General features: G+C 43.3%; 1 protein-coding gene across 2 annotated transcripts in view; it reads right to left on the bottom strand.

Moving 5' to 3' along the window:
- KCTD16 (potassium channel tetramerization domain containing 16) overlaps positions 1–23,857 on the bottom strand; it is a 295,941-nt gene that overhangs the window by 258,719 nt on the left and 13,365 nt on the right. The window contains exons 3-5 of one of the 2 annotated variants that reach the window (XM_057307082.1): positions 21,295–21,436; positions 7,470–7,580; positions 2,698–3,848 (exon numbers count right to left, since the gene is read on the bottom strand). In XM_057307082.1, coding sequence (XP_057163065.1) covers positions 2,698–3,529 — 832 coding nt within the window. In that variant the 5' untranslated portion in view covers positions 3,530–3,848; positions 7,470–7,580; positions 21,295–21,436. Of the gene's footprint in view, positions 1–2,697; positions 3,849–4,227; positions 4,983–7,469; positions 7,581–21,294; positions 21,437–23,857 lie in introns of those variants that run through there. The other variant, XM_026499002.4, reaches the window with a different exon arrangement.

Below are 23,857 nucleotides of genomic sequence, written 5' to 3'. Positions count from 1 at the left end.
TCAATTTCCCTTTGGAAAACTTGGAAGAAAATGAGGCAAACGGAAAGAAAGGGTCTCTCCCCATGACTGTCAACCACCCTATGCAATATATTCATGTCTCACTGTTCATTTTTTACTGTGAGATGGATCCAGGCAAAATGACTTTGTAATAGCCCCACTTATTAGAAGAGTCTGATTGCTTGGAGTTAATTCCTTGGATCTAAGGAGTTTATATATACAGTATATTTTTTTTTCAACCAAAGAGGAAGTTGAATTTCTGTGTGAAGAGCATCTTTTTTTGTTTGCTGGTTGGCTGGCTGGTTGGTCGTTTTTGTTTGTTTGTTTTTTATTTTGTTTTATTTTTTAATATAAGGATGTGGAGATGCTCCTGGGACACGTGCTGCCCCTTCCAATCTCGCAGCTGGTGGTCTGCAAGTGCTCTGCTCACGCAGGGCACACCGGAGCTCCACGCTGGGCAGCGCAAGGCAGGGCTGGGCAGGGCTGGTGCTGGCTGAAGAGCATCTTTGCGGAGTCAACTCCCTGCTTTAGAGCACCGCCCCCAGTTTCGGCCCATTAACCTGAGCACAACAGCTTGATGAATTAATGCTTCTATAGGCACAGTTGGCAGCTTTTAATTAAATAATTATGGTTAAACGCCTGCACAGAAGCTGTTATGCACCCTAGAAAGCCAGCTGTCAGTTTTATTGGTCCTAAGACAGAGGAAGAGTTAATATTTAACTCTGAATGTTAGGTACAAAGGGAAGTGCATCACATACAATACATAGGCTGGGCAATAGGAAGCTGCATTGTGTTTGTGCTAGCCTGTCCATGAGTGATGGGGAGCAAACTACTCCTCAGCGACCTCTCAGCAACCCAACAAAGAAGGAACCAATTATATGATCAGCAGAGCCGAACCTGTTCAGAGCAATATAAAGAGGACACAGTGTTAGATGGATGAGTCTGATGAACACACAAATGTCACTGAGCTAGCAGGCAAATACATTCCAGGTTCTGGGTCTCATTTACATGAGCAAGTGATAGAAATCTAATGTGGTCCTTTGGGGGGGATTATGGTTGGTATCTTTTCATTTACTTGCCTAAAGCTTTTTATGCTATTTTAAAATATTAGAAATTGGAGGACAGGGTAAATATCACAAACCTAGATTTGAACTCTTTCTAAGATGCATTTTTCCAAAAAGTTAGGAAGAGATATTCTTCTACAGAATTACAGATCATGTCAGATTCCTTCACAGAAGGCTAAAAGCCAGTCTTATCTCTACACCCGAAGAAAGAAAGCAGTATCTGGTGACTAAGCTCCAGCATCCAGGAAGATATAGATTATAGATAAAGGCCATTGATAGGGTTGTTGGACCAAATAATGCTTGTTATTACACATCAATACGTTCCTGAACTGATAGCTGACTTCATTTTTCTCCACAGGCTGTCCTTCCCACATGCGTCCTCACTTCTAAAAATCTAATGGGTGATAACCCAGCACAGAACAGCTCAGCTTGCCACTGGCCCCTTTACCACGGTTCCCAGCACCATCTCCACATGAAGAAACACAACTGTAGGCAAACATTGGTCCCAGAAATTCAGTTGTACCTTTATGTTTAAAAAAAAAAAAAAACAACTTAGACATTTTAATCCCCCAAATTTATAGATTTGCCTTAAAATAAGAAGAGAGGAAAATTGAATGCTAACATATCAATATTTCTTATGGAATTCACTTCACCCAACTCCTGGGCCCTGTTGAAAATCCACGGTTAAATCAAGCACTAAACTTTACAGACTGATTTATTATTCTCCCTTCAGAGATCAATGGCTTTTAGTTTATTTTGAACGATGCCATTTCATAAAACAAAGCAATCTGTAGCATAAGTCGTCATTTAAGCCATAGGCTGACCTCTGAGAAATGCTTACTTAAAAAGCTCCTGAACAATTGTTTCCATTCCTTTTTTCCCTCTGGTTTCCTTTTATGTCAGTAATTCTATCACCTCAGGTGTCTGAAGATATCTGCTTGTGATTGACAGTCTCTAAGATCTAGCTGCTTTTGGATGGGTCTGAAATGAAGTTCAGTTTAATTAAGTCTGCAGTGCAACTCAAGTCTCAGTACAAAATGCTGAAGAATCAAACAGCAGATCTGTAAAGCCTATAAAAGCAAATTTCAGACGTGGTGGGGGAGCCCAGGGGTCTTTTGTCAGCCTATACTGCCATCTATCTAGCTGAGACCACGTCATTCTGTGCAACAGCCGTCTGTGTTCTCAGAGCCCCTGATGAAAGCAAGCCTCCAGCAACCGACATAACAGATCCCGAAGTCCACATCAAAGAATGGACAGCACCACCTCATCCACTCTGAGTCTGCCAACCTCCCAACAGGCAAGTGGACCAACAGCCAAGTTCCAACCTTCACCTTCTCTTCACCGTCTGATATCTGGCAAACAGACATATGCGTCTGCCTCCAATCCCCATATCCCCTAAACCAGTATGACTTGCGTACGCCTTGGAATATTCTCTGATGTCACTGATAAAACAGATGAAAGTTGCCTCAGATAAGACGTGGGACCTGAATTAGAACCTCTAATACTCTAGCTATACCTCAGGAGTTTAAAAAAATCCCAAATAGTATTCCTTAGACACTGACTGAACATGCAGACCACAATCATCTGTAAAGAGAAAAGATACAAATGAAAAATCAAAAGAACCCTCTGTACTTACGGTAGAAGACATATTCAGTGTAGCTTGACCAGATCTTGTCATCTGTATACTGGTTGACAAAAGATGCTGTCACTGAGGAGTTACAGGCCACCATGTGGAATCCACACTCTGACAACATATCAAAAGCCCTTTCCAGATGCTTGAATTTGAGATAAAATCTGGAGGTGTATCTTTCTGGGGCTCGGTCAGGGTCTCTGCTCTCATTCAAAGTTTCTCCAAAGACCTCTTTTGCCAAGGAAATCCTTCCGCAAACCAAAATCCGGGGAACTCTCCGAAACTTGGCGTCTGCCTGCCCCTCTCTGCCCATGGTGCAGGAACCCCTGTAGCCCACGGTAATGAAGCCCCATTTGCGGTCCGAAGGGAGCACTGAGGAAGGAGGGCAGATTCTCGTGTCGCTTCCTTGGGAGACATCTTCAAAGTCACTGTGGCAGAATTCGTCCGGGCTTTGCTTGATTTCATCAGGGGTCAGGAGTTTGACCAAGTCTGGGAGCTGGAAATACTCAGCTTCCCTTTTCAGTCTTCCCCTTTCTGGAAAGTGATCAGGCAGGACCACCTGCCTGTCCCTGAGATAGTCCAGAATATAACGGAACAAGAATCCATCTCTGTCAATGAAAAACCTTCCTTTGGAGTCCTTGGCTAGATCGTTAGCCGTGTCTCTCTTTGGGGAAAACATTTTCCACAGGAGGGAATGAGGGATGCTTATTAATGTGGAATGGCGGGTAAAATAAACTTGACCTCCGACATTCAGCTCCACGACTTCAGGGAAGGAGTTGGGAACTGAAGCCCCCTGTTCTCGAGGATAATAACGACTACAGTTTCCACTCAAAGCCATTGTCCCTTTCTTCTTGCTCTTCTCCTATTTTGGTTCAAAGGTGCAATCCAATGGAGTCACAGCCTTATCCTTTGCATCAAGTTGTCAAAGAGGGAGAAGGATGCTAACTTGTTAAAAATGACCTTCTCTTACCCCAGTTTTTTTTCCCCAAGAGCAAAATTTAGAAGAGTCCACAGGTGAAGTGATGCTGCGAAAGTAGTTTAAACCCTGGCTGGTGGCGAGCTATTACTTCATAGAATATAATCAACTCATCTCCATCCGATCTGCCCCAAGCTCGGTAGGCAAGGCAGGCCAAGTCCCCAGTTACTCAGAGGTCTGTCTGCAGGAAAAGAGAGAAAATTATTTCCTCAAACCCAGCATGAGTCAGAAAGAGAGACACCACTGGAGAGAGGAGAGGGAGGGAGAGGGAGGGAGGGAGAGAGGGAGGGAGGGAAGGAGGGAGGGAAGGAGAGATTATTTTACATAAGCAGCCCTGGAACTACTGATTTCAGCCATTCTTCAACTAAATTGTAGCTCCTCTCAAGCTATTTTGTGTCTACATGTTTATCCATACGCCTCTGTCTCCAGCAATTAGCATTAAAAATATTTCTATTGGTATTTCTGCTTTAAAAAGGAATCTAAGATTTTCAACTTTTAAAAGGGGATTTTTTTTTTTTTCTCCAAGCTGGACAGGAAAAGCAATAAGTCTCGGAACTTACCTTAGTGAGTGCTGGAGACCCAGTTCCTGTGGAGAAATACCCATTTGCAAAGCAATCAGAATCCACAGCCACAGTCTGGAGCTTGCCAAATCCCAAAGAGGTAAAGGACAGAGGCATCAATGAAAAGTGCCCGAGAGATGTGCTCTTAGAAAATAATAATTTGATATATATATAAACATTTATATAAATGTATATTTGTATGTATGTATATAGGTATGTATTCACTCCCGATCTCAAGTTGAAACAAGTCACAAAAAAGTTAAAGCGTGATGAGAGGTGGTTGGGTTGAAGAAGCAGGGCAGAGAAAAATATCCAACCAAAGCTTCTCCAGTAAAAAGGGGGGGGAAAAATCAAACCTTTAGAAAGAATCCTTAAAACAGAAGAGAGTTGGAAGAGGTACTGGGACTTAGACGCTTTTCAGAAAGCCCAGAAGCAGAAAGAAAGACAGATGTGCCCTGCTGGGGTCCCAGGTAGCCACCCCACCTGCCAGCAAGGGCAGACGGACTCCCATGTTCCCAGGCAGGTGGGAGCCGCTGGGAGCCCGGCCGCCGCAGCGCCGAGGGGCGGCGGGGGGCTCGGGCTCGGGCTTCTCCGGCGGGCGGCGGAGCTGGGTGGTTCCACAGTTCCCAGTGCAGTTCGGATGCTGTTGTTTCAGCAGTGCAGGCAAGATACCATCCAGGGAAATGACTATTACATCATCTTAAAGGAATATGGCTTGGAGAAAGCGGAGGCAGCTCCGAGTCACGTCGTCCTCAGTGACAGGTCGCCAGGACTGCACGGGGACGCCGCGCACTGGCCGTGGCACGCGACTCCCCGGCTCCAGGCTTGGGGCGGGGACGCGGCGCCGCGCAGCCACTTCCCTCCGCGTCCTGCCCGCGAGTCTGGAGTTTGCCAGGGCCTTCGCTTCGCCTTTTCTTCCTGCCTTTTACACCTCCACCGCCGCCACCATTCCCCAGAAATAAGCCCCCAACCCAGCGGTGACAGAAACACAAGTGATTTTACATTTGAAAAATCTATAAACAAACCCTTCGCACAGGCACTGAATTTCTGCTGAAGGGCAAATTTCCCCTCCATATAGGCTTTTTATTTTTTATTTTTTAAAAAGAAGAAAGCACACCGAATGACCCCTATGTTCAAGCTACAAAGTCGCTTTTCCTTAAAAGCAAAGGGGATTAAACCATGTTCTCCTTCAGATGCCCTCTCCCCCCCTGCCCCGCCGCCTTTTTCTCCATCCCTGTGTCACCCCACCCCCAGCAAATGAATACATAAATACAGTCTCTCTGGAATTAATGATGCTCTTTCCAAGGAATATATGAGGCACTGGTACCCTCAAAAAGCCCACAGCTAACATCATGAAGTCATTATCTCAGCTTACCTGTAAGAAATTGTTACCTGCAACCTTTTCCTGGGGCTGTCTTTACTGAGCCTCTCCGGACATGCCCCAGCCCCCTCCCAACTCATCCCAAGAGGACTCTGGTGGAAGACACGACCGGCTAAGAGACATTTTACTCCTGTCCCAGAGGGCTTCCTTAAGTGCATCATTAGAGTTTCAGGAAGGCATTACCAGGGCAACCTAATCCACTAACAAAGTGCTTCCAGTTGATCCTGCCAGTCAATAATGGCCCAGCCAACAGCTTACAGTAAGTCGACCATTTCTCCTTTAAAATGCCAGCGTCTTAGGACTCACCCTTCTAATCAGAATATAGTATTTCATCTATGAATAATACATGTGAGGCACACTCCATCCCAAATAATTGCTATTTTAAAAAATAGTGAAAGCCGAAAATGGAGATGAAAGTATGAATTAGATACATTTTAAGGGATCATGTGTTTATTGTCAACTCTTACCTCAAGAATAAGCTTAAAGATAGGCTCAGCAGCAGGATAAATTAATTTCTAGTTTAACAATCTTTTCTCTCAATAAGTATCAGGTTACTGAACACATACGGCGTATCAGCTAGCACTCCAACACCTGATTATATTTGACTTCCTTTCTTTAACTAATGTATTAACCTGTTCTGGCCTCAATCATTGGGATTTTAATGCTGGGCCAATCAAGGGACGGTTTATTATTTGGTGCACTTATATCGCCATCTAGTGTTCATAAGCTGTAAGTGCAGATCTGTAACTGACCACATACCCCAGCCAGAAGCTAGATATTTCCTATTTTTAAAGTTTTTATATTGGTTTAAGTATGACCAAACACACACTGTTCACCATGATAACATAAAATTTTAGTTGCCACAGGACAAAGGAAAAAATAAGTCTGAGTCCGTGTCTAGTAAGTACTGGACTTAGTTGTAGTTAAAAATAAGCAAATGTTTTTATTTTTAACAGAATGGGCCAGTACACCATGACAATAGCTTTGGAAATTGGGTATTAAAATATTCTGGGGACAGGGGTGCCTGGGTGGCTTAGTCAGTTAAGCACCCAACTTTTGATCTCAGCTCAGGTCTTGATCTCAGGGTCACGAGATCTCCACACAAAGCATGGAGCCTGCTTAAATATATATATATTCTGGGGACAGTTTGGCAGGAAGTAGGGATTGCGGGTAAGAAAAACCATAGGCTTTTAAAGCTCAAAGGAACTTGAGAAATGGAAATTACCATCTCACCTTAGAGATATAGAAACTGAGGACCAGAGAGGGAAAGAACTTCCACAAGGTCACACAGCTGTGGAGTAGCAGGATGGGGTCTAGATCACTGCCTACTCAGTACGATCAATGTCCTTTTTTGAACTGCATGTATTCTAGAATAGGGATGGAGAGGAGGCAAATAAAGAAAACAAGAATTTCAAGACTACACATTTGAAAGAAACCCAGCAAGTCATTTTAAAGAGTTTTCAAAACTAAGTTAAATTCAAGTCTAAAATATTTTATAATTTAAATAAGAGGATTCTGAATTTCAAAAATGAGTTCTATCTGTTCATTGTTCTGGATTTCAAAGGTTAGGCTACTTTTTTTTGAAGATTATTTTAGAGAGAGAGAGCGAGCTTGTGTGCATGAAGGAGTGTTGTGGGAGGAGCGCAGGGAGAGAATCTTCAAGCAGACTCCCCACTGAGCCACTGAGCCTGGAGCCCAGAGCCCAAGGTGGGGCCCAGTCTCAAGACCCTGAAATCATGACCTGACTAAAATCAAGAGTTGGGCGCTTAACCTATTTAACACCCAGGGGCCCATAGGCATATTTACTTTTTAATCTACCTGGAGCCTCCAGAAATCAAGAGTGCATTTGCCTCTGTCTCACCTTTTGAGAGGTCAGGAGTTTGGTTCAAGATTGACCTGAAGCCTATTCAAGTTGGGGTCTACCGGCCTGGGTTGCCATCCTCTGATGCATACATTTTCTTGTTCCTTTAGTCTGGGGGAAGCAAACACACGAGAAGTGAGATTAAAGAGGTAACAGGCTTGAAGGAAACAAAGCAATACACCATAGAGAGAGATTTAAATAGTGCTAGAGTAAGCGCGTGAGTCTCAGGGAGGTTGTCAGTAAGCCCAGCTGCTTGGTGCCTTAACAAGAGGCAAGAAGCCAAGTCTAGGCTGTAAGCGTATTCCTGTCCTCCGTGTCAGCAGATAACACAGCTAGTGTTATTGTTCTGTTCTGGCAGCTCTCTGCCGAAACATTGTGGGATGCTACGCTCGGCCCAAAGGCTGAACATACAGCAACAGATTTCTCTTAGGGGAAGAGAAAGGAAGAATGTTTCATCCTGTTCTTCGTAATATGCAAGACTATAGCACGTTTGGATACACCATGGGTAGATTGTGGAGTTGATAAAATGTGTTTTAGCCTCTGTTTCCTGTTCCCTACTTTCACACGCCCCCATAGCTGAATGCTGAAGAGTATATTCTCAAAAGGACAATTATAATTTTGGAATAATGTGTTCACTTCACACATCCTTACCTTCTAACACATCCTTAAGTTTCCTCTCCCCTGGAGCAGAGATAGCTTTCATGCTGACTCTTTGTTATCAGGGAGGGAATGATCATAAATGTAGTCTAAAATGCCATATACTCATCCTGTCACATGCCCCAAGGACTCCTGCATCATCACCGTCATCGTAATAGCTGCCGTTTGTGGAGGGCCAGCCATCAAGAACTCACAACAGTCACCATCCCTCCTCCATCTCTGCCTGATGTCTGTGTGACATCCGACGAGAGGCTAACCGTCTCTGAGCCAGGGTAAAACGAAGATAAGAAAAAGACCTGCCTCCCAGGTGTGTTGTGCAGATTCGATACTACGATGCGTATAAGACCCCGGGCGCACTGTCTGGCCCTAGGTGTGTGCTCACAAGATACCAGCAGTCTCCATGACGGCGGCAGAAGTAACTGCATTTGTCACTGGGAGATCAAAGTGGAGGCATAAAGAAGTTATAAAAGATGCTCAAAGACTGAAATTCACTTCTACTTCCAAAATCCTCGCTCTTCTCACTATACAGGTGTAGGTGAAGATCATTGCTTGTTGTAAGCGTATGTATTCATAATGCGAGGATATCAGGATTTGCTGGGGCTGAGGGGGTAGCAGAATGGGAACTGAAAACAGACCCACAGTGATTAGAAATGAAAATGCCACTATCTTCCGCCCTACCAGTTTCCCTTCTCAGCACCCCTTCATTCATGCCATATGGATTTATTAAGAACCTCTGTGTGTCCAGCACAGTGCCAGGTACTTAAGATACAAAGCTGAATCCGATACAGTCTCTGAACACGACCACATACAAACACACACACTCAAAATCGTACCAATGGAAGGCAAAGATGAAAATGTTCCAGATTCGCGAGCGCTGCCTCTTAGTTGCAGACAGGTGCCTGCAGCTGTATTCAGCTTTGGGTCTCACATAGTCCACATATGTTTTGGACAAACCACTTAACCTCAGAGTGGCCTTTGCTTCCAGATCTATAAAATGAACCTGTCTCCCTTTATAGAGATACTGTGACTGATGGCAAAATAAAGATAAAATACAGCTGCCAAGTCATCAGAGACCTACCAGGCAGTAATTTGCTGTTTAAGAAACAGAGCAAGAAGGCGGCAAACAGCGATCTTGTTAACATAACGCCTTGCAAGAAAGAATTTGGATTAGGTCTGCATAATCTTCAAGTTGGAAGGGGAGACCCTTTGTGGTTACCCACTGCAGCCTCAGATCCAACTCCAAGTTTTACAAAATAGCAAACGTTCAGCCTAGTCATTTCTCTTGGTCTCTCCTCAAAATACGCTTGAACTATACTCTCTACATAAAGCACGTATAATAGCTAAAGCTGTTCATATCACCATCATGCCTCTGAATGGAAGTCTCTAGAATAAAGTTCTTCCAAGGGAACCGTTCATTTTAAGATCTGAGCTTTAAAGAAATGTTATGCTGATCTGAACAGGAAGTACTGCTATTCAAGGATGAGGCGGCATTATTGACTACATAAGCAGGGGCTACAGGTTTTTATGCGAGCATGTGATGGTGGAAAGAGGGTACACATTTCGGTAGTAGGTGTGGATGAATGGTCACCTTTTAGGTTTCCCTTCAAAACAGGATTATTTTTATTTTATTTATTTATTTTTAGAGGAGGGAGGAGAGGGGCAGCAGGATAGGGAGGAAGAGAGAATCGTAACACAGACTCCTCGCCCAGCGTGGAGCCCAAAGCTGGGCTCGGTCTCACAATCCTGAGATCATGACCTGAAACGAAATCAAGAGTGGGATGTTTGACCAACTGAGTCACCCAGACCCCCGGGTTTCCCTTCAAAACCGGGCAGTTTTTCTGGAGCACACGGTCAAAGTTAGAAGTGCATAATTTGGCCACGAAGTTGTGTAAAGCCAACCCACACACATATATACTTAGAAACTGTGATCTCAGCAGTGTGGAATACACACTGGGTGGGAAGTGAGGGGAAAAATTGAATATAGATGCCCAACTATCCAGCAACTGATTCCAGCAAATACACAAGCAGTGTTTTAGAAATAGCTATAAAAAAACAAAAGAAGTCTACTCTTGCCTCTCCCTTCAGTCCTTTCCCTAGAAGTCTCCTTACCCATGTAGTATTTGCTGTATGATGCGTGTTACATGTGTTGTATTACACATGTTGGTTTAGTCTTTACTATGTTTGCTAAATGTTATGCAATACATCTCTTGGTAAGGGAGTAGTATAATTTGTAGGCCAGTAATTGTCAACTTTTTATCTCCTACCTAGGAAACACATTTTTCAAATGACATCTTTGTCATTATTCCAAAATATGCAACAGATGCAAGCAGTATCAGAACAGAACAAACTTAGGTCTCAAGTTCAAAAACATTAATTAAAAAATAAAAAAAAAAACCAAGTGGTCAGAAATTGCAATAGTATGTCACTGGTCTCTAGAATGCATTTTTATTTTTTCCTGAATAGTTTTATACATGCATAATGGAATTTATTAAACAGCCTCCAACAACTTGCAAGGAGTAGAGTTTGAAAATCCCAGTTAGAGCGGAAAGGAGCAGGTGTTAGAATCAGGCAGATTCAGGGGCGCCTGGGTGGCACAGCGGTTAAGCGTCTGCCTTTGGCTCAGGGCGTGATCCCGGCGTTATGGGATCGAGCCCCACATCAGGCTCCTCCGCTATGAGCCTGCTTCTTCCTCTCCCACTCCCCCTGCTTGTGTTCCCTCTCTCGCTGGCTGTCTCTATCTCTGTCGAATAAATAAATAAAATCTTAAAAAAAAAAAAAAAAAGAATCAGGCAGATTCAGGTCTGAAAGAGGTACATACCAGCTCTAGGGCTCTAGGATCCGGAGCTAATCACTGTACCTCTCCCCAGGATGTTCTCCTCGTGTATATATTAGAAATAAAAATATCTACTCTGCAGGATTGATGTAAGGATTAGAGATAATGTTCTGAAAGTGCTTGGAATACGGCAAATGTTCAATAAGTAATGGGCAATGTGATTCTATTTATGCTTGGTTCGATCACCTCCTGTGCCCCTCTTCCCTCCCCTCCCTGTGCCTACGCCCCGGGTCTGTGTGGATGAGTGGATGGACGTGGTACCACATTACTCATTCATGCTGGTGATGTGACTGGTCCCTTTTCTGAAAGTCTGCTGCTTCCTTCAAGCAGGAGAAGAGAAGAAAGGAAAGGGATACTGGAACTCGAAGCACATTTGTCCTTGGAGATGGACAATTAGTTGATTTAAAAACATACTCTCTGGCCTTAGTAAGTAGCTATACCTTTCAACGGATGATGAATGGGGGAAAGCAAATGCGCAGGCTGGCTCGTTCAAAATATCTCACATCATTTCGCAGTGATTCAGCACAGTCACTTTGGTGTAGCAATTGTTTGTAGAAGGCATTTTTCACAACTAAATCCAAACATGTCATTCTCATAGGTTGGAATGAATCTTACCCGTGGCATCCGCAGATGGGGCACAGCAAGAAGACAGAAGGACAAACACCGAATAACAAATGGAACGATTTAGTTCAAGGAACAAAATTGAATTGTTTTATTACAAGATTTGAGAAGTCAAAGCTGGGGATTTCACGTATGCTCTGAAATACCACTTGGTATCCAGAGCACTTTCTCCCTGCTTTTGAGTGATGTACAAGAAATCCACAGGGCAGGGATCATTTGTCATTCACCTTGCTATCCAACCGACAGCACAGGAGCTCCTGTTTTGAAGGTGCTCACTACATCTTTGTCGAGTTTAATTGCAGGAGCAAGAACGTATCCTCAAATTGGCCCAATAAAATGATATGTAAGAAGCTGATGGGGTCATATTGGGATGAGCTGTTGTTTGGGAATATAAGGCAGTTGATTTCAGTTAATTAATTTTATTTTATTTTATTTATTTATTTGAGAGGGAGAGAGAGCAAGCAAGAGCACAAGAGCACAAGAGCATGGGGAGGGAGAAGCAGGCAGGGAGCCCGATGCAGGGATGCAGAGTTCGATCCCAAGACCCCAGGATCATGACCTGAACAGAAGGCAGCCGCCTGGGGTGCCTGGGGTCCCTGGGTGGCTCAGTCGTTGAGCATCTGCCTTCCTCTCAGGGCGTGATCCCAGGGTCCTGGGATCGAACCCCGCATCGGGCTCCCTGCTCCGCTGGGAGCCTGCTTCTTCCTCTCCCACTCCCCCTGCTTGTGTTCCCTCTCTTGCTAGCTGTCTCTCTCTCTCTGTCAAATAAATAAATAAAATCTTAAAAAAAAAAAAAAAAAGGCAGCCGCTTAACTGACTGAGCCACCTAGGTGTCCCCTGATTTCAGTTTCTTCATCCAAACATTGAGTTCTCCATGCTAGGAAGGACCTGTTCATTTGGTCAGGTCCCAGAGAAATCAACTGCCTGCAAAAAACAGCCTTTCTGAACTCACTCCTGCAAATGGCTCATGTGTGTACCCAATTGGAGTCAAACTGTAATGAAAAAAAGAGAGACATTAAAAGGAACACTCCAGCAAGAGCAAGAGATGACAAAGTTTCCAGTTTCAAAATTTCATTGATGCCTCTTCCTTAAAATATCCATGTCGGTGCCTGTGGCCAAATAAATTAGTACAATTATCAAATGAAACTGATCCTGACTGCCGGCCATTTTCACATACATTATCTCTTCCAGTTCCTACAGTAATTTTCAACTGTTGGCATTGTGGGGAGAATAGAAGAGCCTCCAAAAGGTTGGGTTATTGGCCACAGGTCACACCAAGCCTGTCAGATCCCAAAGCCCCCTTTTAAGTACACCAAACTTACTCACCCATATAGTTCCTTTTATTAAATACCCTCAATCTATGCCCGATATTTGCTTTTGGCATCACATGGCACAACAATGCATTCCTAGGATGGATCACTGCTATATTCTAATTCCGGTTCTATGTCCAGCACAGAGTAAGCACTCTGTAAGTGTTTATCCAAGGACTATTAGAATTAAGAAGTGAATGAATGAATGAATGAATTCATAAATAATGAATGAATGAACGAGCTACCATCTAGGACAATGGTATCCAGAAATTTTGGCTGGATACAGCAAGAGTCTGATCTGATGTGGCCTCTCCAATTTTCTTTACTCCTGAAATGTTGGTTCCAAATAGAAGAATGATTTCAGAGATGAAAAGTAAAAAGTTTGCGTCTCAGCATCAGAGAATTAGCCCTTCATGAATCCAAAAGGATGAGTAATATAAATTTATATGTTTATGTTCCAGAATTTAGAAGCTTTTAGAAATAAGAAACTGCTTTTGGGATAAGACTCTCCCTCAGAACAATAAAAAAAAATTAAGTGCCTCGATGCTGGAAAAAAATGCGATTTACTTCAGAAAATAACTTGAAAAGATACCAGGCAATTCTAATCCAGCCACTTTATGTGTCCGTCATTCTGCATCCTTCCAAAAATGTGAGTGGTGGGGGGTGTGGAGTTAGAAGGCCTAGTAATGGTTGACCTATACAGACACATATACCGGGCACTAGATTTTAGGGGCTACAGCACACAATTCAAATGTGAGCCGGGAAACATCACGCTTTGCTGTACAATGCAAATTTGCACTGCTTCTGCCAAAGAAATTGTATGTTACCTTTATAGACCTGATCTGAGCCTCAAGCACATCTCACAATTACCCTAGGGTCTCTTGAAATGACAGGCTGGTTTGCAGTGTGTGGTTCCAATGGCTGCCAGAGGATATCAGGCAATTGTTTGAAATGGAGCCAGTGTCATACATCTTCCTGAGATATCTGGTTGCCATTCATCAGGAAAAAGAATGCCGATGAACAAATGGAGTGACACAGAAAAAGATTTATGTATCTGATAGAAACTGGATTCCACCTGTTGTCTCTCGACCAGCCCCTTGAATTTTTCACATACTTAAATGAGATTTTAAAAGTAGTTATGTTGTTGAAGTGCCATCATACTGGACACAGAGGCTAAGATTACCCCGAAATGGGATATTGGATAAAATCATAAATTAAAGTGAAAAGATTATATAAAAGGGCTAGGGATGAAGAAGTGATATATTTCTTATCTGCACCAAAGAGAGTAAGCAAATGCACTCCTTACATTGCCATTTTGCCCATGGATATTTATGCCTATAAGTGCAAAGAAAGAAAGAAATTGCCCAATGAAAGTAACCAATAGAGGCTAGGTTGAGAACATCAGTGCTTCGCAATAATAACTCCCTCCTTCCGGAAAAGTTCACCTGCAGAGCCACTGCCTAATCAGAGCCAACACAGAGTCCTTCCCCAGACACCCAATTAGTCACAACAGCTGAGGTTGAGGGAGCCCAACAAAAGTAGCTTTCAGCTCCTTTAAAATCCCTCTCCTGCTTCATGTCTTTGATCTTCATTCATTTACTCAAATATTTACATATCTATTTGTACAAAGAACTACGTGAGACCCGGCAGGAGATGCAAAGATTAATCAGACACGAGTCTCGCCCTCAGCAAGCTGACAATCCAGTGGGGCCAAAGAAAGGAAAGCACTGTACCTCCAACACGGAGGCTGTTCATGGCAGTGTGGACCAAGTAGTGATTGCTGTGGAAAGAACCAGAAGGAGTTCCATGAGAGAGGCACGGTGCAAACCAGAACAGAGACATTTTGTGAAACTCTAAAGTACCCATTTATAAATTATAGATGGACCAAATAAAGTGCCACCTTGCATCACTACACACTTACAGGGCACTCATTTAGAATGCATTTAGAACTGCCCCAAACTGGGCTGATTCATTAGAGTCCTGATGGTCTCAGAAATATTTTATACGTGGATATAAAAGTAAGCCTATTACAGCACTAGTCCCTACAGCTAATTTATATTTGGTTCTCAGCCAACAAAGACAATAGCGATTTGAGGGACCCATCCCAATTATTTATTTACTCCACCAGCTCCCTCTTTCTGCCATTACTTTTGGGCCACTGGGACAGTAGTTCAAGATGGCTAACAAAAGGTGTATAAGAGATGGTGCTAAGGATTCTACAAGAGATCAAGGAGGAACCTGGATGGCAGCAAGCAGGCTTCACTGCAAAAGCCCCAAATGCCTCCAAGGGGATAGTCTAAGAAACCCAGAGCAGCAGACAGATGTTGCCTGGCAGAAATCCTTGGACATTCTTCAGGAAAGCACGAGCCTTACTGCCGCCTGGTAAGATTGGCCAACAACAGTATTGAGGATAAAAAGAAGAAACGTTAGGCCAGAGGTGTATCACAACTTCAGGAGACTAGAAGAGCAGTTGGCAAAGTGTGACAGCAGCTGCACATCCCCGCAGCCTCATGCTGCAGTAATCACGAGGGCACCCACTGAACTAACAGGACCATTTCCAGGAGCAGGCTCCCACAATCAACGGGATGTGCCTGTATTTAAAACTGGGGGACAGTGGGGGAGGAGGATCCAAGGCACTCTTTCTATTTCAGATAACCCACGAGCCCTGTAATTAAAGATATCCTGAGGGCTTGGGAAAGTAGACTGTCTGTAAGCAATAGCAGTTCTTTAAGGCAATTGTGTAACACACAGGAGATCTAATAAAAGAATAAGAGTTACTTTTGTTCAGCACAAAAGGACAGCCTCAGAGTAATTTTGGTTAACTTTCTTACTGCAAAAAAAAAAAAAAAAAAGTTCGCCTGATTTATTAACCTAATATTCACAACTTTGGGATGGAAAGGGAAAGAAACGTACAAAGAAATAATGGAATAAAATTTAAGGGCTAAAAACAGTTATTTCCCACGCAGGGAAGTATTAGTGGTTCCAAGTGTGGGCTTTGGGGTTGGGCCGTTCTGGAGCCAAATTCCAGCTCCATCGTTTACGATTTGGGAAAATTACATTACGCCTCTAGTGACAGTTTTCTCATCTGCAAAATGTGTCCTAATTATCATTCCTTATTAGAGATTTTGTGAGCACTAAATAGGAGAAGGCATATGGAGTGCTTAGTTCATCGCCAAGCCCATAGTGAGCACTCAAGAAATGTGGCTCTTCTTCCCCCCTTCCCCCCGAATTATTTTACATTATCCATTGCCTAGACCAGAGGGTGGAGGTACAACATTGAGCTTACCCAGTTCTCTCTCCAGACCCCTCTCGGATTTGAAGGGAAGGAGGCAGAGCAGTCACACGGATGGCTTCAGGGTGCACAGCTTCTGAGAGCTATTTTGGGCAGGTCAGAGGCCACCATTCGGCAGTGCTGTCATGCTCTTTGTCTGAAGAGCACAGTCTCTCTCTACCTGCCAAATTGTTAGCGTCTCCAACCCTGGGCCCACGAAACTCCAGCCCTTGCTCCTCGTTTGTTAGATGTCACCTGTGCCAGCACGGTTTCTGGTACACAAGGATGTTTGGACAAAAATCTGCATGTTTTTAAAGTTCTTTTCCTCCCAGCTGCTTTGCCCCGTTGGCAAAATTCAGTCTCAGTGGACTATCATCACAACACAAATGGCTCCAAGATCTAAATGTTTAGCTTTGGCCTCCTTTCAATTTCTACATACCTACTGGGCTTTTTCCGCATAGACCCACCACATCTCACACTCAAGGCCAACGCCAAATATCTGTTTGCCACTCCCATCCATTATATTCCACCAAGTTCTCTCTGAGTAAATGGCATCGGTGGCCTTTCTCTACTATCCAAGTGAAAACCCATTACCTCTCCTCCCCTTTCCATTGGCTCCTGATATCCAATAATCAAACCGATCCACTTTATCTCTTCTATAATTCTTTCAGGCATCTCTTCGCTTCCAGTTCCTCTTGTCCTGCCCTTCCTCTTTACCTTTTACCCAGATTCATATATTCAACAAAAAATGACCGAGCATTCACCATGAACCAGGTGCAGCAAACTCTTTGTGTCGGAGTCCCAGAGATGAACAATGTAGACTGGGTCCTTGCCCTCACAGAACTTTCATTCTAGGCAAGGAATGTAGACCTTGAACAAGTAAACAAATAAATGAGCGAGATAATCTCAAATAGCGATATGGGTTCTAAATAAAATAGAACCAGGTGATTCGAAAAGAATCTCTCAGGCTAGGAAGGGGGAGACAAAGAGAAGAGGATGAGGTATTAAAAGTTGGGACTCGTTGAGGAAGTGATATTTGAGCTGAGGCACGAAGACAGCACGTAAAATTCTGGGAACAGCATGCTCTAGACAGAAGGAATGGCATGAACAAAGGCTCACGTGTCTGAGGTCAGACTAAGCTTAGGGCTTGTTCAGGGAACCAACAAAGCCAGCAAGTTAGGGCCAGTGAGCAGAAATGAGAGTGTAGGTCTGAGAAGCAGACAAGAGTCAAACTGTGCTGGGCCTCATGCACCACGGTAGGAGCATAAATTTCATTCTAAGTATGATGGCAAGTCACTTGCTTTTTAATAAATAGGATTCACATTTCATTTCATATTATTATTAAAAGTGTACAGTCTCTTTTTTAAAAAAATTCAATTAATTAACATATAGTGTATTATTAGTCTCAGAGGTGAGTTCAGTGATTCATCAGTCTTATGAACACCCAGTGCTCATTCCATCACATGCCCTCCTTAATGCCAGTCACCCCATCCCCACCACCCACCACCCCTCCAGCAGCCCTGTTTGTTCCCTATGCTTAAGAGTCTCTTATGGTTTGTCTCCCTCTCTGATTATGTTTTGTAACAAGTCACTTGTTTTTTTAAAGTTGTCTTTGGCTTGCTGTGGGGATAACAGATTATATAGGGGAGCAAGATGGGTTGTCTGGAAATGAGTTAGGAAAGCAGTACAGGGATCCAAGTTGCTAGGATCCAAGATGCTAGCGGCTGGACTAGGTTTGAAAGAGGATAAATGAGGAGAAACTGGTAAGGATTTTCCTTGTGTGGTGCAGATACTGGTGACAGAATTACTGTACAGCTCTGCTAATGTTCTCCTTCTTCCCAAGCTTTTTCATCTTGGTTCATTCAGCACAAAGCTGGGAGTGTCATCCTTCCAAAGATGCCATCGTTTGCCCACATAGCTTAATTGGCTCCCCGTTGTTTTTAGAATAAAGTCCAAAGTTCTGGGTGTAGATTCAAAGCCCTATGCTATCTGGTCTCAACTGCTTTCGAGATACCTAAAGGGGCTTGCAAGGAAAGGAGACAAGAGTTACACAGCAGTTCGAAAGTTCTGTGTCAAGTCATTTCACGTGCAGTGCTTCACAGAGCAAGTGGCGTTGGCCTTCAGTCTGTAAGGAACCAGCATTCATGGCCCTTTAACTGCTTTTTGTCTGAGAGACAAAGTGAAAGTGGCGACCTACATCGACCAGTGGTGACGCTCTAACTTCCATGGGAAGAAACAGGGAAGTTATAAGGTTAAGATTAGAAAAGATTAAGGAAGCCCTTAGAGTACAAATAAATAAAGGAGTGGATTAATTTTCTTATGATTCTTGACTTCATTCATTCCCCTGAAATATAACATCCAATTATAATGCAGCTGAACTAAGACTTTCCAACAAAATTTAGTGGTCAAGTGAACTATCAAAAGAGAAACCTTGATAGAATAAAATCATGGCTCACGTTGAATCTATGAGTTCCTCTCCTTTCTGCCTGAAGCAAGCATTTCTCGGAAATTGAAAATTCACATCAGGATCCTAAAACCAGCCTGCAGAAGACGCCGGTACTAACAATGCAGAGGAACAGAAGGGGGCAGTGTTACCACAGACTCTCGCAGGGACCTGTGGCACTGAGAAACTGCAGATTGCCCTGAGTGACCCTGCTGACTTTCCTACCATCTCAGAGTGAATCCCAGTGTCAATTGCTTGTTTCTTTCCACTTGCTAAGTCTCCAGCCCAGAAACAAAGTTAGCAATGAGGTTACCCCCTCAGTCTACCACCCTGCTGTGTCCCGCCAAGCCTGGTGAGAAAGTGACCACTTCCGCCCGGGGTCTCAAGAAATACAAGCCCAGCTCTATGTGTACATTAGTTATTGCTTTGCCTTTTACAGAACAGATGGTGAAAAAATTCACCTGTACTGACCATATGAAAATAACACTTTATATTTAAAATGTTATCGGAGTGCCTGAGTGGCTCAGTCGGTTAAGCGTCTGCCTCCAGCTCAGGTCATGATTTCGAGGTCCTAGGATCGAACCCAGCCTCAGGCTCCCTGCTCAGTGGGAAGCCTGCTTCTTCCTCTCCCTCTGTCCACCCCGGCTTGTGCTCTCTCTCCCTGTCTCAAATAAATAAAACCTTTAAAAATAAATAAATAAAATGTTATCATCAGACAGGCCCTAAGGATTTTTTTTTTTCTAACTGCTAGGAAAATGGCTATATTCAGCTATACACCAGAGCCTTACTCAGAAAAGTTCACTGAATACCTGGTTCATGCAGAAAACAGGAAGAGAAGAGTCCCTGCCCACAAGAAAATTTAGCAGACAAGTCTGGAGATAGCTCTGTGTGGGAAAAGGCTGGCAAGCACCCCCAAATGACAGGTAAAAATTCTTGAAGGAATCTGAGGAAGAACTCAGCTGGCTGTCTCCAGAGTGTAAGGTGGAAGAATGGGAGAAAAATTAGAGGAAATATCCTGGCTAGACAGCACTGTAATTGCACCTCGAAGGACTGTAGAATCTAGAAAAAAAGGTACTGTGCGGAAGGAAAAGAACCAGTTGAAGGAGTACGTGCATGCGTGGGTGTGTGTGGGTGTGTGTGTGTGTGTGCGCAAGCATGTGCGCAAGCAGGAGTATGGGGCTGGGAAAGAACAGGGCATGATCCGGTTTGGCCAGAACAGAAGGCCCCTGTGGAGGAAGAGTGGGAGAGCTGCTGAGGATTTGGGACTCGGATCTCTCAGCAGTGAGTAGTCACTGAGAGTTTCTGAGCAGACAAGACAGGAACAAGTTTCTCAACAACAGCCACTCCCACCAGGCGACAGAGGGCTCGCCCACCCTCGTCCTGCTGTCTCCATTCTCACTTCTCAGAGGGGGCTCCCACGGCTCAGCGATTTCCCTCAACAGCCCCACTGAAGGGTGTGGCTTTGACATCAAAGTTCTAAACATTTCCGTTTTTGCAACACTTTTGGAAAATATCTTTCCCTCCCCACCCCAATCATGGAGGAAAGAGCAATGAGGGTAAAAGCTGCTCTATGACGATCTGGCAGAGAGAGGGAATGCACACATTAAGTGCATGACATTGTGGGATGATAAGCGAGGCTCACCTAAAGCAGAGGGTGAGGATGCTTCAAGGGCGCTGTGGTGCCCGTGAGTCCGTTCACTCATTCGTTCGTTCATTCATTCAACAAATATCTGTTGAGCATATTCCGTGTGCCAGGCAGGCATTGCTCTAGGCATTAGGGATACAGCAGTGAACCCAAAATACCCAAAGCTCCTCCTTCATGGAGTTTGCATTCTAGACAATAATCAAATAAACGTATCAGGTGTCAGATGATTAGTACAAGGTGAACAAGTGGGGCAAGGAGGACATCAATTACTATGTTGCAGGGGAGGGGCGTCAGGAGCAAAGAGGGCAGAGGTGACAAGGAGAGCAGTGGGAGAAACGTGAGCTCTTTAATAGTTTAAGCCTAAAAGGCTTCTTCCTGGAAGGTGAACTCTAGTAAGTAATGATATTCAACTATCAATACTGGTGGTAATAGATTAATAGTAATGTCTATTGTTATTTCTATAGAGACTTCACTGTACTAAGCATTATTTCATTTATTCTTCACAATTAACCAATAAATATCATTAGTGTGATACTTTTAGGTGCAAAGGAAATTGAGGGAAAGAAAGGAAAGAGGGAAGAAGGGATGGATGGAAGGAAGGAAGGAAAGATGGAAGGAAGGAAGGGAAAGAAAGGAAAGAAAAGGAAAGAAAGGAAAGGAAAAGAAAAAAAGAGAAAGAGAGAAACCAAGGCTCAACTAAATTACGTAGCCTGTCCAAGTCATCCTATTCATACATACAGAGCATGGATTTGAATGCAGACAGTCTGACTCCAGAGCCTGCACTCTTAACCCAGACACTGGATTGGGGTACAGAGATAAATAAGTCGCGGACTCTGTCTTGGAATTGCTCATAGTCTGGTAAGAGAGACAGACTCATAAACAAATAATCCTAGCACAGTGATAGGAGCTATAATCGAGGTATAATAGAGTTAAGGAGACACAGAGGAAAGAGTGACTAAGTGCCTGCCCGTGGGTGGGGTGGGGGGTCATCAAAATGCAGACATTTGTGTTTATGTAATTCATTGCTCTCTCTGGGCCAGCTTACCCACAACGAATCTGCAGTTCCTTCCAAAGGCTCTTTCCGGTGGATTTCCCCTGTCTGCCTTCACAGGTTGTGGTTTGTCAGCCCATTCTGCACAAAGTAGGTAGTTCTGATGCAAGGGCCACATGAAGTCTTTAGAACCATTCTGGAGAAGGAAGAAAAATAGCCATAGTTACCATAACTACCCTCAGACAAGGGTGAGGAACGTGACAACCAGATGAAGTAAGATGAGATCACCATGCCATGTTATAATGGAGGAGGAAAGGGGAGAAGCTGGCTTTCCACCCCCAAACCCCCAAGGCCATGTGCATTGTGCAGGCAGCTAACAGCACAGACGCTCAGACAGGAAAGCTGTATGCCCTTACCTAGCATGTTTTCCCCTAAACATCCCATTCTTAACTTTGCCCATGGATGAACTTCACAAAATTCACAAATCCCCTGAAATTGTATGTAAAATTCTATGTACCAGTTGTGCATTTTCTAGAGATTACTGAGTTCATACACATTTCAAAATAGTATATCCCCCCCAAGGAGGTTCAGACGTATGCATTAAATACTTGCAGAGCTGTTACTCCAGTAGATTTAAGTGTAATATGGTCTTAATTACAGGCATTATTAAGAAGGCCTGAAAAGTCTACGTGAATGTATGGATACCATTGTATACACCATGTTCATCAAAATTCTTGCAAATTAGTGTTGCCACTAGGTCCCCACCCATGAGGATAAGGCCTTCATGACTTCAGGGCTTGTCCTTGGTTATGGTGTGTAGAGTTGACCTTTTATCTTCCTTTTGGCGCTTCTGTGTAGGAGGATTAGCTCTTGAAGGCTACAGTGTAGCATTGGTTCTCAACCTTTGTGTGGGAGGGGTGCAGTATTGGATTGGGAAAGACAGTATCACATCACCCATCTTGTGTTTTCAAGTCACACACACCCTCCCACCCATCCCTTCTGTACCCCCTACCCCTCTTCCAGTCCTTTACTGATGTTGCCCAATGACAAATGTGCCATAGGCTGAAATGTCCTCTTTATGAACCATTAGCCTGGTCACTTTCAGTTACCTATCCTTAGCAGTTAAGAAAAAATTATATAGGATAGAAAGCTCACCTCCAGATGCATAACTCTAAAGGACACCAGAAAATGGACTACCAAAGCTAACTTCATATTCTCATGGACCTGCTATTGGAAGGCATCAGGAAAAAGAAAATCTAAGATGAGAATCTGGCCTTGGTGATTCCCTACTCTAGATAATAGTGAGTCTGGGAGTGACACAAGGCAAATATTACTAGCTTTTCAGAAGTACCAGAAGAGAATTTGCAGACAAGGATCCCATTGACAGAAAAAGCCAGATGAAATCTTAAGATCTGGACAAGTTCATTATCAACCAAAACATTTGCCTAACCTCTTCCACATCAAAGCAGCACTGCTATTGTGATAAGAAGCAAGAAACCTATGTCTGCAGATGATCAGAGCCTCTTGTCTACCCTCACAAGAAACAAGTGCAGATGTGTAATGCATGTGAGTTGAGCATGTATGCATAAGCTAGACTCAGAGGGAAGAGTGCTATGTACTAAACCAATTACATCCACTTCCGGTGGGGTGGAAAGGGTGATTAAGGAAACAATGACTTGTGCAAATATCTGTTTATGAAATTACAGCCTGAGGTAGAGTCGCTGCTGACAAAAATATTATGAACGGGCTACTGGGATAACTATCCTGTAGGATAGTTTTTCAAGATAAACCCAAAACTTCTACAGAAGATTTAATTGACAACCTGACTTGTGTTATAGAAGCATTCCAGAGAGCAGCTGCCAAAGAAGGAATGTAATAAACAAGTAAGCGGTTACAAAGCCCATCTCCTGTTAGCCTTGGGTCATTAATGATTCAGTAAAGACATCACATTCCACACCTTGTTCCATGTTTTATTAATAAAACTTAAATCTGAAGGACAAGGGGAAACCCAACCGATATTTTATGATAGCTATAGAAATAAGCAATACCTCTCTCCCCCTCTAAATTTTATATGAAGAAAAAAATTGATATCACAACTGCTGTCAGAGACTTTAGAATAAGACCCTACTATTGTTTAATCTCTTCTTGTTTAAAAAAAAAAAGTTTAAGAATGAGATGAAAATGAAGACTGAAATATCATTTGAAGTTATGCATTCAATATGCATAATAACTATTATTACAATAATGAGTCAGGACAATGCATTATGTCATTGACAGGTAGAAAATCATCAGGAGTAGTTTGCAATATACATAGCTAACAGGCTGGAAAAAAAGCGAGTCTAAAAAATAAAAAGGCATTCCTCAGATCTCTCAAATAAACATTTAACGATTTGTGTTTTATGAACTATTCGTGTATGTTTCTGTGTATATGGAATTTAGAATCTGAAAAGTCCTAAGTGTCTTCTCCCTATTGGATGAGTGATTATTTGACTCAGGTTTGTCTCCCCCAATGGTACTGAATGCTCTGCAAGACAAAAATCATATCCATTTTTGTTTGTCACCATAACCCATCCCTGGCATCAGGGACAGTGCCTGGCACTTAAAAGGTATTCAGTAA

This window comes from Ursus arctos, unplaced genomic scaffold (assembly GCF_023065955.2).
Source record: "Ursus arctos isolate Adak ecotype North America unplaced genomic scaffold, UrsArc2.0 scaffold_5, whole genome shotgun sequence".
NCBI lineage: Eukaryota > Metazoa > Chordata > Mammalia > Carnivora > Ursidae > Ursus > Ursus arctos.
The sequence above is the reverse complement of the archived record's forward strand: the minus strand, read 5'-3'. Positions and strand labels throughout refer to the sequence as shown.